This window comes from Crinia signifera, chromosome 3 (genome assembly GCF_055691185.1).
Source record: "Crinia signifera chromosome 3, ASM5569118v1, whole genome shotgun sequence".
Classification (NCBI taxonomy): Eukaryota; Metazoa; Chordata; class Amphibia; order Anura; family Myobatrachidae; genus Crinia; species Crinia signifera.
Window position 1 is genome coordinate 121,595,654 of NC_139219.1, and position 16,567 is coordinate 121,612,220.

Genomic DNA, 16,567 nt, shown 5'->3' on the forward strand with positions numbered 1-16,567 from the left:
CGGTTTGTAAGGGAAGAGATGCCAATATCAGTTTTAAAATGGGTTTCTTGAACCATTCGCTACATCTATTCTATCGGGCCACAAAGAGTGAAATAGTTTGGACCTTTTTTCAGAGACATCCAGTCCTCTACCATTAATAGAGGGGACTTTACGTAGATTGGGCATAGATATTTAAAGTGTGGATGAATCTGTGACTCAGCGACTTCCAATGTGGTGGGAGAGAGGGAAAAAAAGGGGGAAAGGGAGGGGGAAAGGAAAGTAAAACTAGACAGAGCATATGGAAATTACATAAAAGTATAAGTGAAACATAAAATTGAAAACCCACAATTGTGGCCATGTTGCGCAAAAATGCGAACCACTCTCCTAATGAGGAAGAAACGGTAGGTGGGGGCACAGGGGGTTGTTATCACCCAACGCCTACATAACAAATATAATAGAACAAAAATGCGGCATCAGTGAAACAGTGATAATGTAAAAACATGGTAAATGGAATAAGCACATATATAGTGGTCAAACATTCAAAATACCAATATAAGTGTTAGCAGGAACAATTTGTCTCGATAAAAGAAAACAATTATGCGGACTGAGATAGACTAGCCAGTGCAGTCAGATATAAGATAAAATGGACAAAAATAAAGATACTAGTCTCAAGCCTCCTCACAGTCAGGGATAGTAGGGGCAGTAGTCTGTCCCCTCCGTGAGTGTTGGACTCTTTGCCAGGACAGTGGGGATTTTGAGGGCATAGTTGCAGCCAGTTGAGTCAGTGGGTCAGACCATTCAGGTGCTTTGATTAAAGGCAGACCTGGAGTGGAGCAGAAAGTGGGGACATCTGTATGACATATGTAAGGAGTGTGTTTTCCCAGAAAATGTCACCGGCAGATAAAATGTACGTTTGCATAGTTCTCTGTCAATGGACGTAGGGCTCTGCGTTGTTGCAGCGTGTGCCAAGATAGGTCTTGATAGAAGTGTATAATGTTGCCATTAAAGTCTATCCCATCCAGTTGCCTGACCTTATGCATGATAGATTCTTTTGGGGAGAAATAGTGCAGGTGGAAAATTATGTCCCTAGATCTGTCGGCAGAAGTTCCCTGGGGGCGGAGAGCGCTCAAGGCTCTATCGAAGATGATTTTCTCATTTGTGTTATTGCCAAGTATCTTGTTAAAGATTTTGGTCAGAGCATCAATAAGGCCTTAAGGTTTTAAGGCTGGATATCTTCAGGGAAGCCCCTGATGCGAAGATTGATTCCTCTCCCCCCCCCCCCGTCCCTCACTGCCCCTCTTGTCCAAATCGTCCATCCGAGCTTTCAGGGATTGCAACTCAGCGGATTGAAGGCATACGAAATCTGTCAGTTTTGAGAGGGTTGTATCCGAGGTTTCACAGTTCTCAGACAAAGAAACTCAGTGCTGCAGCAGCAGTACAGACGGCGTGCTGCCAAGATGGCGCAGCAACTAGTTGACTCTAAGCGAGCGGACTTGGAGGCGGGACCTGGGGCATCATGCAGGGAAGTGGGTTCTACACAAGGGCCTGATGCACTACACTGCGTCAGGTCCTTGTACACTACAGGACTGTAACACCCACAGCCGGGGATGCATATACAATCTATAGGCAATAAAATTAAATTCCTGGGGTTGCACTGCCGAAACACAGCCAGGCATGTATATAGATTCATATGCATGCCTGGCTGTGTCTCGGCAGTGCAACCATCCATTACCCCAGGAATGTAATTTTCCCTGACCACTGACCTAAATTATCAGCATTTTTTTTACACATCACAAATCAAAAAGTTTATTTTTGATAAATTCACGATGACCCTCTCCAGGAGGGACACAATGCTCTGTTCCTTCACTCTTACTGTATGATTGCCATCACCCATACCTCCCAACTGTCCCTATTTCCGCAGGAATGTCCCAGTTTCCCAGGGCCGCCAGTGTCCCCCCAACCTGAGGAGAATAGACAGCGTCTATTCAGCGCTGCTGAGGGATGAAAAATGGGGGTGTGGCCTTGGAAAGCATCATCCCGTGAGGCCACACATCCTATTTGGGCACACACACGGCTCTCGCGTTTTTGACAGGACACAAATTGGGAGGTATGAGCCTTTAACCTGTGGTGAACAAGTTAATGGATCAGAAAGGTCACAGGTGATGACAATCATAATTTAAGAGGGAGGACAAGGAATAGAGCATTGTGTCCCTCCTGGAGAGGGTCATGTTGGGAGGTATGCCTGTAATCCTGGTTTATGCTGTGTACACAGTGTGGTTTTGGCTATTCTCTTCTTACAATTTTTGAATGCAGCGTGGCTCCCACAGTCCCTCCTTCCCTCCCATCCAATGCCAGCACCCCACTGATATTGAAATCACCAACTGTACAAGACCTTTAGGTCCAATTATTTGTCAAAAGACAGGGTTGCCATCTATTGGTCCACATATTTTATGATCACCAGGCACCATCACTGGTTTTGCATACCACATTGACCATACACTGGTTTTGCATACCATGCTGACAATTTGTGAATGTGACAAACGTAGGGGTGAGGGAACCATAGAACTTAGAAGCACCCATCTAGGACCCTTTGTGTACATTAATCAAGACTGCAGAAGCCCACTTTCATACTGTACAGCCTATAACAGGCATTCCCAACCACGGTCCTCAAGGCACACCAACAGTGCAGGTTTTAGTGATATCCAGGCTTCATCACAGATGGTTTAATCAGAATCCCTCAGATACTAATTAAGTTACCTGTGCTCAAGCCTGGATATCTACAAAACCTGCACTGTTGGTGTGCCTTGAGGAACGTGGTTGGGAATGCCTGGCCTAGAACAATGTATTTTTAGAAGAGGTAATATGATGTTTATTTACTAGTCTATAGCAGTAGTTCCCAACCCTGGTCCTCAAGTACCCCCAACAGTACGTTTTCCAGGTCCCCACACAGAATCACAAGTGACATATTTAGCTCCACCTGTGGATCTTTTAAAATGTGTCTGAATAATGAGTGCACCTGCTGGGTGACCTGGAAAACGTGTACTGTTGGGGGTACTTGCATACCCTCCAACTGTACCGAATTTGCCGTTACAGTACCGTTTTTTAACAGTCTGTACCGGCAAATATAGATTGTACCGAATGTACCGCTTTTCTTCCTCTTGCAGTCAGTCTCACTCACACTGGTGCCCGTAGTTTGTTCTTCTGGCTCCCGGGTTCTGCCCAGTGTCAGACTGGTGCGCCAGGCCCCCCTCTCCCCATCTCCCGTTCCCAGGAGTGCATTACGGGCCGGTCACGTGCGTCATGACGTCACGCGCTGGCACCGCGCACCCTGCACAGGGGAAAGGCAGTTCTCAGCCCTCAGTCTCCACATGCGAGAGAAACTTGTGGGCGCGAATCTGCATGTGGGCTGTGGGGTGTCCAGGGGTGCGGAGCCTGTCTGAAGCACATCAGAATCACTAGTACACTGCAGAAAGTAGGTGGCTGCACTAATATTATTTAAAATCTCATCACCGTGTGACAAGTCTCTTCCTCACAGACATCCACCACTAAGCAGTGCATGTGGTGCAGCTGTGCGTGTGGAGGTTGGGGGGTGCCAAAATGGCAGTAACATTCGGAAAGGGGGTGCGGCCACGCCCCCTTTATCCATGGCCACGCCCATTCTTGAAAGTGTACCGATTTCTGGCCTTAATGTGTTGGAGGGTATGTACTTGAGGACCAGGGTTGGGAACCACTGGTCTATAGCATACCTCCTTACTCTCCAGGAGGGACAGAAAGAATGCTCTGTTCCTGGACTTCCCTTTGAATTTATGATTGCCCTCACCTGTTGCAAAACACCTTTCATAGCAATTAACCAAGTTCAACACAGGTGATCGTAATCATACATTCAGGGGGAAGTGCAGCAGCATTGTGTCCCTTCTGGAGAGGGTCATGTTGGGAGGTATGCTAAATGTTTTTTATTTTCCTCGGCCTGTTTGTAAACAAGCGAAAACCAGTCGGTCTTCACATGAAACAAACATTAGAAATCACTCAGCAACATGCTCGCTGGCGGCAGTAGATGGCGCTGTATGTTATGTAGAGCAGCAGTCATGCTCCCGGAAGTGTTCCCTAAACGTGGTAGCTGCGCGTGACGTGTGTCTCTGGCTCCTTAACTCGGCTGTCATGGACGGTCTCAGGGAAGAGATCCGGCGTAAAGATGCTGAGATACAGATGCTGAAAGAACAGCTTGCTGCATCACACCAGCGTACTGCGCAAGAATCAGTCATGCAGGTGATACATTAGGATGTAATGATGGCGGTAAATACCTTCCAACATGATTCGTTACAAGAGAAACGAAATGCTCTGTCTACACACTCATCTAGATTTATGATTGCATTCATCTGTGGCAAAACACCTTTTATTTTTCTTCAATCAAATAATAAGTTCAACACAGGTGATGACAATCATAAATGAAGTGGGAAGTTTCGTTGATCTCTCCTGGAATTTGAGTTACAAAATGCGGGAGGTATCAGATGGACTGTCATTACATTTATTTGGATTGAGAAGTATGCAAGGACAGTTGTCCCTTGTATGGACGTTCCAAAAACTATAATGATATATTTAAATATTAATTTGGATCTATTAACATTGCAAATGTGCATTGTGCAAAATCTACATTGTGGCTGATCCTGACTAGGATAAAGTTAGCTTCTAAAAGTGGGTCATATGTGAGTGACCCCCCTCCCCACAGAGTAGTTGTAGTACCAAAAGGTTCAGAAGTGTTTCACCCCTTACCTCTGAGATGTGCTCGCAAAAATTTGCAGGCATATTGCTTCGCTCCACAGTGCTCACACATAACCGGCCACACCTTTGCTGTGCAGCCTGGTTATGTTTAGGGTCACAGCAGCTGTGTGTGATGCCTGCATTTTCTGGGTCGCTACCAGAAAATGGTTGCATCCACCCCCTCAATGGTCCTGTCCCATCATGTCATCGCTATCTCCCATTGGAAATTAACCTGCGATCACATACCCTCCAACATCTGAAGGGCAAAATTCGGTACACATTCAAAAGGGGGCGTGGCAATGGGCAAAAGGGGGTGTGGTCACACCCCCTTCCCAAATGTGTACTGGGCATTGATTGGACACTCCCCCCCCCCCCCCCCCCCCCACATATTTACAGTTACAGAATTCCCGATCCGACCACCCCCTTTGTTCTGCATTATGCACATATGCCGGTGACATCATACAGTGCACAGCTCTCACCGACTCACAGTTACAGCATCCCTGGCAGTGCCGTGCAGCGCCGTAGCCCTGATAGTACGTACAGTATGTATGTAGCTGTGCCCTACAGCAGCGAGGGGCAGGCAGCTCTACGTCCACCAACACACGCTGCCAGCGGCCCGGGAAGCACCACACCACTTCATCAAGCCGACTCCTACTGGCCAGAGACTCAGACAGCGATACTGACCACAAAACCTGATTGGCTATACTGGGAGGAAATCCCGCCCTCCTCCAAAAGCTCGGCCTCACCATGGTTACTGTTGCTAAGGGACATGGCAGCGCCGCTCTGGCCGCCCACCTTCACTGATGTCTGAGGCGGAGCCCTGGTGGCTATGACCTTTCCTGTTGTATGGCGCCTGTCTCTGCAAATCATGAAAAATCGGTACATTTGGTACATTTCTTTTTAGCTGGTACAGACCGTTAAAAAACTGTACTGTCCCGGCTAAATCTGTACACTTGGAGGATATGCGATCACCCCCCGATTGCAGTTTAAGTGTTCACACAGAAGTCCAAAAATCAAAAGATCTGCAATCAGGTTTGAATCAGGCACTAGTACACGGATGCATTTAATATACAAATGCTGTATAGTTACTAGGAATTGGCCATTCAGAAGCAGGAAGGTGGTCTTATGACAATGTTATAAGTGTCATGAGTGTGTCGCTGAAGTGGTTGTGAACTCTAAAGCCGTGTACACATGGCAGTATATGGGCTATAATTGCTGGAAATGTGGTTGCTGGCAACCATATTGCCAGTGATGGGAGTGTGCCCTGGCAATAAATCGCCCGGTGCGCACTCCCGTTTTCAGCCCCATTCTAATCGCTTGCTCCTGTGACCAGCTGCAGTGGCGTAGCTAAGTTTTGGGCGCCCCCCTGCCCGCTAAGCACCCCTACCCCCCCCCCCCCCGCTGCCCCGCCGCCCATGCAAACGCCCCCTCAATCCCCCACAGGCTTACCTATCGCGCTGGTCCCGGCAGCTCCGTTCTTCTGCTGAGGACCACCAGAAAATGGCCGACCCCATACAGCAGACAGTTTCACAGAACTGTGTGCTATATGGGGGCGGCCATTTTGTGGTGGTCCTCAGCAGAAGAACGGAGCCGCCGGGACCAGCGAGATAGGTAAGTCTGCGGGGGATTGTGGAGGGGGTTTAACTATAGCACCGCAGCCCCCGGCGCCCCCGCATGCACAGTGCCCCCCCGCGGTGGCGGGGGCTGCGGTGCTATAGTTACGTCGCTGACCAGCTGATTACCTCTGCGGCTCCCCCCGGCAGAGGTTCCCTTTCATCAGCGACTATCTCTGGTTGCTGATGAAAAGGAGAGACTGAGCAAAATATTGCTGAGCAATATATCTCCCCCGTGTGTATGCACCTTTAAGCTGTGTACATACGGTGCAATATATTGCTCAGCGTCCAATTTTCATCAGCGACTAGAGATGGTCTCTGATGAACAGGAGTCTCTGCCAGGGGAGCCGCAGAGGGAAACAGCTCTTGCGACCAGCTACCATTAGGGCTGTTTCACACGCTCCGGCTGACACCGGCCAGCGAAAACCTGCATGGCCAAAAGCCGTGCCGCACACAGCAGTTAATAATGGACAGGATCGTGTTCACACGGGACAGTCACGGCCCGGTTGCAGCCAGCTGTCACCACTGGAAAGGATGGCTGCCGGGCTGTGGCCATCCCGACCATTGTAAACTCCTGTATATGGCACAGCTTCTTGGCCGTGCAGGGTTTCGCCGCCCGGTGGCTTTCGGTGTGTGTGTTAAAGGGGCCGTAGGGGGCTTAACACGGGAGCGCACACCCAGCCATTTATCGCTACAACACAAACAAATCCCTGACAATATGGTCACTCAGCAATCATATTGTCAGCTATATTGCACTGTGTGCAATATTAATGCTTAATCCTTGAAATCGATACTCCTGTTAGAAAATCTGCATGTAGCATTGACCTGGTGCAAGTTACCAAAGATGCTCAAAGTGGGTCTCTCAGTCCTTGCACATTCACAAGCATGGTGGTACACCAATTATTGGCTTGTTGTATATGCAAGACCGGCAGAAGACTCACAGTTGCCAGCTTTCAATTCTCTGCATGGCTCTAACTGTATGATGTTAATATATGTTCACTGTGTTTGCTTGGGTTTCCTCCAACAATCCCCAAATATGCTGGTAGGTTAATTTGCTCCCAACAAAAATCAACCCTAGTGTGAATGTGTACATGTGGGGAATATAGATTGTAAGCGCTACTCTACTGGGATCGGTACCGATGTGTATGGCCTAATACTCTCTGTAAATTTCATGTGGAATATGTGTGCACTACATAAATAACTGGTAATAAATGGTTTTAAATAATCTTTTCCTTTTTTTTTTTTTTCAATAGGGAAAAAGCTGCTCTTTGCTGGTTAAGTTGCACAGTACAGATAACAAACTGGATGAACTTAACAAAGCCTCTCTCACAAATCCAGACATTCTTAGATACAGTAGGCAGCTTATTTTGCCAGAATTTGGTGTTAAAGGTAATGTATTTAATTATTTTTATTGCATAAATATAAGATTGGCTTTTGGCATGAAAGGGTTGGTACTGATTGGGTTGTAGGTTTCTGGACAAAGAATAGATATATCTCCTAATCTATCTATCTATCTATCTATCTATCTATCTATCTATCTTTATCTTTTTCCCGTCATTATTGATGGCTAGTGTGTTAGAAGGCCATGACAACTAATGCACCTCCTCACACTGGCTTCATTCACTTGTATATACACTGCTAGATAATAGACTATTAATAACACATTGTATAAGACACACTTAATTCTTAGCGTGCGTACACACTACAACAATCTCTGAGCAATTTGTCATTTTCTGGCAAAATCGGAACAACATTGTCCGGATCGTTCAATTCTTCTGGCCAGTCAAGTGAAGATATTGTGTATAATACAGCATGGTATTTTGAAAAATGCAAGTTTGTATGCACGGTACAATGCAGGGTCCCCTCTCCAAACGGACCGAGCCGTAAACACATTGCTAGAAAGTGTACCCAGCCTTACACAGAGAAATAGCTTATTGTACAATAAATGTTTATGATACTACAATGAACTATTTTATAATAAGCATAAAAAACATACTGTATTTACCTTTTGTCAACCTAATATATGCAAATTCAGTCTTTGCTTAAGGAAAAGTTTTACAGATTGTCTGGCAGGGACAGTATACATACACATGAGGTGAATGTGGAAGATCCAGTTCAGGATTTAGAGCAGCAGGGCTAGTATGATCCAGTCTGTTTTTTCTAATGCTGGGTACACATCAGGACGACTAGGGCCCGATCCCCTCAATCTAGATCCAATTCCGACCAATTGGATGTAGATTGTGTGGTGATTGGGCCCTTTTCTGTCCTGGTGTGGACCGATACCGATCCGATGCGTGGTCCCACGGGTCGGTCAGTCGTTATTGAGATCCTACCTGCTGCAGGTAGGATCTCAATGACGACCATACAGCCGGGTGCGGGTCGACATCGGATCGGACCCGCTCACGGTGCACATCGTGAGCGGGTCGTGCCCCCCCGCGTCACCGTGAGCGGGTCGGACGAGACACGGTCGTCCTGGTGTGTACCCTACATAAGATGTATTGTGAATTATAGTATGCTAGTTAACAACACTTGCTACTTCCGGTTATGTTCGTTCAGAGCAAAGGGTCAGTGTTCCCAATGCATTTTAGCGGCTGGGCCATAGGCTGTGGGTATGTGGGGATTCAATTAGAGATTCTCTGTAGTACCCTTATAGTGAAGCTTGTGTGTTGCTTGCTGTAACCCGAGAACTGCATTGCTTTAATCTAAGAATTTGCAAGCTGTTATCCGGGTATGCTGTCTACCTACTACAAATAAAGAACCAGACTTACATGGTCATAACTACAATCTGAAGCACAGACAACTACAGTTTAGCTAGTTTAAAACTGCACTGAAAAGTTGACCTAAATATAAGTGATAATATCCATAGTTTTTCATAAGTTGCTACCTTATGGGCGAGATTTAATACCACCCGAGTTCAGCGGCAGTGCAAGATGTGCGCCAAACTCGGACGTATTTTTAAAGGGGAATTAACTTACAAGGCATGGTTTTGCTTGTACTGTAAGTTAATTCCCCTTTAAAAAAACTATCCGAGTTTGTCTCAATGTTAGTAGAAGAGATGTACTGTATTTTGGTTTCTTAGTGCTGCGCTCTGCCTTTTATGGGTGTATATCAATAATTATTGTGCAGCTATATAAATGATATTTTCTGTGCAGTTATCAAAATTGGTGCTCTTTATTTGCACTAAATTGAAAATCAGGTAAAATACAGATAATTGGTCATAAACCAAAATCACAATCAAAATCAAAAGTGTCTAATTCTCTTCAGGTACCTCTTTCATTGGTGGGTCAACTAGTTTTTGTTTTCGGGGGAAGGTATTTACAGGGAATGGTATCGGTACCTGGACTCTGGTGCCTCACAGTCTGAATGCTTGCACCGGGAGCTGTGTGTATGACACTTCTCCCTATGCTGCTTTCTCTGTCCTGTGTGGCTCCGTGTCTTGTCGGGGTTAGCAGTGCACAGCGTCTGACACCGTTTGGCGTCCACTACCGTGCCTGGTACCCCTCTTACAGGTTCCTTCCCCTCACTCCGTTTTCTCCTCCCTGTACTCACCTAGGATGTCTTCGGTCCCACGCTGGATCTGGCGTCTTCCGTTTGGTGCGTGCACGCACTAAGTATCAGAAGCTGCAGCGGCCACTTGTGTGAATGAAAGTAGGTTTTGTAATGGACTTTCTTTTCAAGTACTTTGTCCTCCAACGCGTTTCAGCTACTTGTAGCCTTCTTCTAGGGAGATGTGCGTTTGAAAATGTCCGTGCTGGGTTTTAAATAACCCTCCTTTTTTCTTTGTCAGTCTCTGATTGGTTTAGACCAGGCATGTCCAACGTTGGCCCTCCAGATGTTGTGAAACTACACATCCCAGCAAGCTTTGCAATAGTTTTACCATTCTCTAATAGCAAAACTGTGGCAAAGCATGCTGTTATGTGTAGTTTCACAACATCTGGAGGGCCAACGTTGGACATGCCTGGTTTAGACGTTTACAGCCCTGATTGGATGTGAAGCCTGTCTAGCATTGTATTACATATGGGATCATCCTTCTTTTTAATTACCCCCGTTTGGTCTACTTGTTTTAAATACGTAACATTACTAACAAATGATTTAAAGGTGATACAGTTTCTGTATATGATTTGTGTCTAAACTGTTATATGCCTTTTCCCTTTGCGAATACTTGAGTTTATTCCTGGATGTACTAAGTTGTATTATTTATTAGATGAACACAATTTACATATATTGTATTTAATTGTAATTACTTGAAATTCTTTTTTATTTTATATTTAATTTAATTATTGTTGTTTTCTTTGGGCAGACAATTTCCAGTTATTGCATTTAATGACCTATTGTTAGGCGCCGGCAGTGCCGCTCCCTGACTCACCTGTCAGCTGCAGCGCTGCAGGCGTCAGGACGGCGGCCATCTTCCAGTGAGACTCCGGCTGGTGGGGACGGAGGCATCGGGTCGTTGCCTAGCAACGCCCCGAACTTCCACCGCTCACACAGCAGCAGGGGGATGCAGCGTCAGGCGTCACTTCCGCCTGAAGTGGCGGCGTTTTAAATAAAAGCCGGCTCAGGGCTCTATCTGACGCCGTTTATAGCATCTTGCCCTGTTAAAGAAGCTTGTCGTGTTCCTGGTGCCTGCTGGAAGGCTTTCCTGTCCTGTCGGTCCCTTGCTGTGTCGGTTCGTGGCTTCCGTGGCATCCTCTGCTGCTGGATCCTGGAGTCTTTGGAAGTTTTGGAGGTTCCTGTCTGTGGCTGTCATTCCCCAGATAAGTCAGGGTTTACCCTGCAACTACCTCCTATTTTGTCTTTATCATATATCATCTTCTGAGCATTGTTGCCATTATTGTCTTTATCATATATCATCTTCTGAGCATTGTTGCCATTTGTCTTTATCATATATCCTCTTCTGAGCATTGTTGCCTTAGAGTACTATTTTTGTTATATTACATCCTTAGAGCATTGTTGCCTTTGTCTCTATCACTATATTGAGACACCATTACGCACGGTCACGTGCAAACCATCTAGATACCCTTTGGGGGTCCGGGGCCCCTTGCCATGTGTAGGCTTTAGGTAGCTGTCCCCTTGCTCTCCTCTGGCCTTGGTGGGCGTGTTGTCTCTCTCTAAGACCAGGTGGCATCGGGGTTGGAGCTGGACTAACCGGCTCCTTTTGACGCGGCTATTATTGGCGAAGCCTAGTTCCGCACACGTCCGCCAACCCCAGCTCGAGGCAACGGAGGTAGGGCAGGCAAGGTGGTCTCCGGAACCTTACATTATAACCGGCCCACAAAAAAAAAAAAAAAATTTTTTTATTTTATTTTTTATTTAGGGGCATTGAGTCCAGTCAGGCTCATTTTTGTTAGTTATCTGCCCTTCGGGTTCATCAGGTTATGGACCCTGCCGGAGGAAATCTCTCTGACCAGGTCTGCCTTCTTACCCAACAAATGGTGGAATTATCCCTGCGGGTTGAGACTCAGGAGGAGATTAGGAGAGTAGCCCCCAAATTGCCACCAGCACTTCAAGAACCTACAATGAATTTAGCTGATCGTTTTGCCGGCGATTGGAAACAGTTTTTTAATTTTAGGGAACGCTGTAAGCTTTATTTCCGGCTCCGTCCCATTTCCTCTGGCTCCGAGACCCAGAAGGTTGGTCTGGTGGTCTCTCTACTTCAAGGAGATCCACAGACCTGGGCCTTTGGATTGGGGGCGGATAGTCCTGAACTCAGGACTGTGGACGCCTTTTTTACGGCCATGGGGGTTCTGTATGATGATCCAGACAAAGCAGCTTCTGCAGAAGCTCACATTAGAGCATTGAGGCAGGGTCGCCGCACGGCGGAAGCATATTGCTCGGAATTTCGTCGTTATGCGGGGGATACTACATGGAATGATCCTGCACTGCGGAGCCAATTCCGTCTTGGCCTTGCAGATCAGGTCAAGGATTACCTTGTCCAGTATCCAGCCCCGCCTCCCTGGATGAGTTGGTCATTCGTATTGACAGGCGCATCCGGGAGAGACGCTCTGAGCGTGAGTTACCCTCTTGTCCTCTTGCCGATTCCGGGAAGGAATCACTGGTTGAGGGCGATGAACCAATGCAGATTGGGGCCTCTCGCTTATCCAATCATGAAAAGGCACGCTGACGATCTTTGGGGTTGTGTCTTTATTGCGGGGGCAAGGGACACTATGTAAATTCATGCCCAGAGTGTCTGGGAAACGCCAAGGCCTAGAGGTTAGGGGAGGAATCCTCTTAGGCCAATCGCGTCTATCTCCCAATAATTCACTTTTATTATTAATATGTTTAGGTCTTGGGGTACAACGCTGGGAGTCTCAAGCGTTCGTGGATAGTGGTGGGACCGGGAATTTTATTGATTCTCAGCTGGTCCGCAAGCTAGAAATTCCACTAGTTCCATTGTCATCGAAGATTTCAGTTTTTGGTCTTGATGGTAGTCTTCTTCCCAAGGGAATTATCTCCTATCGCACCGTACCTCTGAACCTAAACATAGGCTCCACACACTCGGAGATATTAGAATTTTTGGTCATACATAGTCCTTTGGCTCCTGTGATGCTCGGCCTACCCTGGTTAAAATTGCACAACCCTCATTTTGACTGGCAGACTGGAGAATTATTGCGGTGGGGAGGGTCTTGTACCACCTCTTGTCTTCACCTTCCTGTTCGAGTCTCTACCCTTGTTAACTCATTACTCCCCAACCAATATGCTTCTTTTTCCAAAAAGGAGGCAGACATGTTACCGCTTCATAGACCATATGATTGTGCCATAAGCTTGTTGCCCCAAGCCAAACTTCCCAAAGGTCGCATGTACTCTCTCTCCTTACCCGAGACGAAGGCTATGGAAGAGTACATTGAAGAAAATCTAAAAAAAGGTTTAATCCGACCCTCTAAGTCTCCAGTTGGTGCAGGTTTTTTTTTGTGGCCAAGAAAGATGGGACCTTGCGCCCCTGTATTGACTATAGGCAGCTTAACCTTATTTCTGTAAAAAACTCGTACCCTCTGCCGTTGATTTCTGTCTTATTTGACCAGCTTCGTTCTGCCACTATTTTCTCTAAGATCGATCTCTGGGGAGCTTATAATTTAATAAGATTTAAGGCAGGAGATGAATGGAAGACCGCTTTTAATACCCACACAGGGCACTATGAATATCTCATCATGCCCTTTGGGTTAGCCAATGCCCCTGCGGTCTTTCAAGACTTCATCACTGATGTCCTCCGTGAGTTCTTAGGGATTTTTGTGGTTGTCTACCTTGATGATATTTTGATTTTTTTCCTCTACACTGGAACAACATAGGGGTCATGTCAAAGCCGTACTGCAGAAACTGAGGGAAAACTGTCTTTATGCCAAGCTTGAAAAGTGCGAGTTCGAGGTTCGCAGTATTTCCTTTCTTGGTTATATTATTTCTCCGGAGGGATTTTGTATGGACCCAGCCAAGCTTCAGGCAATTATCGACTGGGTTCAACCCACGACACTGAAAGCAGTCCAGAGGTTTTTAGGATTTGCAAATTACTATCGCAGGTTTATCCCTGCGTTTTCTGATATGGTTGCTCCTATTGTAGCCCTCACCAAGAAAGGGGCTAATCCTGCGGTATGGTCCTTGGAGGCTCATGATTCTTTCTCCAATCTCAAGAAGGTGTTCATGTCTGCCCACATTTTACGCCATCCCAATCCTGGCCTTCCTTTTTATTTTGGAAGTTGATGCTTCTGAGATTGGGATAGGGGCCGTACTTTCCCAGGTTGATCCCCAGGATGGTCGCCTTCACCCTTGTGCTTTCCACTCTCGGAAATTTTCTTCCGCGGAGCGTAATTACGATGTGGGGAACAGGGAGCTCCTTGCCATCAAGTGTGCTCTGGAGGAATGGAGGCACTGGTTAGAGGGGGCCACATTTCAGGTTACCATCTTTACAGACCACAAGAACCATTCTTATCTGCAGGATGCCAAGAGACTCAATGCCCGACAAGCCAGGTGGGCATTATTCTTTGCACGTTTTTATTTTCTCATAACCTTCGGGCCAGGATCCAAGAATACCAAGGCTGATGCCTTGTCTAGAAGTTTTCTAGGTCTCCAGGAGAGAGATTCCGTTTGTGAGCCCATTATTCCTTCCTCGCGGATCTGCGTGGGACTCACTCAGACCCTTTTGGACAAGGTCTTGCTGGCACAGTCAGAAGCACCCAAGTGCACACCCTCCGGAAGGTTGTTTGTTCCTCCCAGACTCCGGGAGAATTTATTTTTCGAATTTCATACACTTAAGACTGCAGGTCATCCAGGTACGTCCAAGACACTGGACTTAATATCTCAGTCCGTCTGGTGGATATCTTTGTTAAATCCTGCGAGGTGTGTGCCAGAAACAAGTCCCTCTGCACTCCGCCCACAGGTCAACTTCTTCCATTAAGAGTGCCATCCAGACCATGGACCCATATTTCCATGGATTTTATTGTAGATTTACCACATGTTTCTGGTCATGATACCGTTTGGGTGGTGGTGGACCGTTTCAGCAAGATGGCTCATTTTATTCTTCTGGTCGGTCTTCCATCTGCCCAAGAGCTATCTGCGTTATTTTTGGCTCATATCTTTTGTCTTCACGGTCTTTCTCTAGATTTTGTCTCGGATAGGGGTGTCCAATTTGTTGCCAGGTTGTGGAAATCACTTTGTTCTGCTCTAGGTATCAACCTAAGCCCATCATCTGGGTATCACTCTCAGTGGGCAGACGGAGTCAACCAAACTCTGGAACCGTTTTTAAGATGCTATGCCTCTAAATGCCACGAGAACTGGCTCGAATTTACCCTTGGCAGAATTTGCCTATAATAACGCATAGCATGCTGCTACCAGGATGTCTCCTTTTTTTTTTTTTTGTAATTCTGGCCAGCATCCCAGGGCAAACTCTTTTGACCCAGGATCTCCGGGGAACAGCTCCTGGTTATCACGGAAAAGAGGCGTTTGGAGTAAGATCCGCAAGGCCCTTCTTGTTGCGTCTTCTGCCAAGCGTTTCGCTGACCGTCACAGAAGACCTTGTCCTTTTAAGAAAGGATATACAGGGGTGGGGTCCTGGGGTGCACACCAATTGAGAGGTGCGACCCTGCGGAGACCATTCAGTAGAACTGCATACAAAGTCAAAGGGTACATATGGGGAGTTGGCAGCCTGGTGAGAATCTCGTGTTTTGGAACAGATTTATTGACAATATTTTGTTTATCTGGAAGGCGACGAAAATTCCCTAACCAAATTCCTGACATACATGAACACATACAATAACAACAGTGTTCACTACCAAATATAGCAAACAAAATGTAGAGTTCCCAGACTTAAACATATTTATAGAGAATTCACAATTACACACCAAAACTTTTAAAAAGACAGTAGATGTAAATAGTTTTATACTATCAGGTAGTGGACATCACCCAAGGTTGCTAAAGGGAATACCCAAAAGCCAATTCATCAGAATAAAACGTAATTGCTCAAGACAGGAAGATTTCACGGAGCAGAGCAGGGAACTGACAACACGGTTCAAGGAAAAACAGTACAAAAATGAAGTAATAGAGCAAGCATTAGAAACAGTACAGGGACTGGAGAGAATCGATCTCCTCACCTACAAAGAGAGAAAAGACGAAACACATCAAGAGATTCCTTTTATTACCCAATTCTTCAAGCAATCTAACACACTACAGGGTATACTCAGAAAACATTGGCCATTACTGTTAAAAGACGAAACTCTAGCAGACATTTTACCCGACCTTCCAAAACTGGTGTACAGAAAAGCGCCAGACATAAGACAGAAACTGGTAAAAAATCATATCCCCCCAAAACGACAAATCCAAACCACTCTGACAAAAGACCAACCAAACAAAGGCTGGTACTTGTTTCCTAGCACGGCCACAACGATCATAATCGCGGGCATCGGGGGTAAAATCGGGGGCATCGCATGCACTAAAAAATTGGCTGCGATGGGCCAGACGCGATGCCCGCGATTTCCCCATAGAGAACAATGTTAAATGCCTCAATTTACCCGCGATGACCCCGATTTCCCATAGGAAACAATGTGAAATGGATCAATTTACCCAAATTATCATAGGGAACAATGGTAAATGGGCCAAAAACACCCCTGAATATTAAAATGTCCCCCCAAAAGTACTAGACGCCACCCCGCGATCAACGTGAACCCGAAGCGTGGCGAGCGCAGCGGTACGCGTCCTCCGACCTTTTCATACCCCCACTATCCACGTCGGCGTGG

General features: G+C 46.4%; 1 protein-coding gene across 3 annotated transcripts in view; it reads left to right on the forward strand.

Annotated features, from left to right (window-relative positions):
- The first annotated feature begins 4,087 nt into the window (after positions 1–4,087).
- Positions 4,088–16,567, forward strand: part of MOCS3 (molybdenum cofactor synthesis 3) — a 207,575-nt gene continuing 195,095 nt past the window's right edge. Inside the window, exons 1-2 of one of the 3 annotated variants that reach the window (XM_083176437.1) lie at positions 4,088–4,245; positions 7,604–7,739. In XM_083176437.1, coding sequence (XP_083032563.1) covers positions 4,138–4,245; positions 7,604–7,739 — 244 coding nt within the window. In that variant the 5' untranslated portion in view covers positions 4,088–4,137. Of the gene's footprint in view, positions 4,273–7,603; positions 7,740–16,567 lie in introns of all 3 variants that reach the window. The other 2 variants (XM_083176438.1, XM_083176439.1) reach the window with 2 other exon arrangements.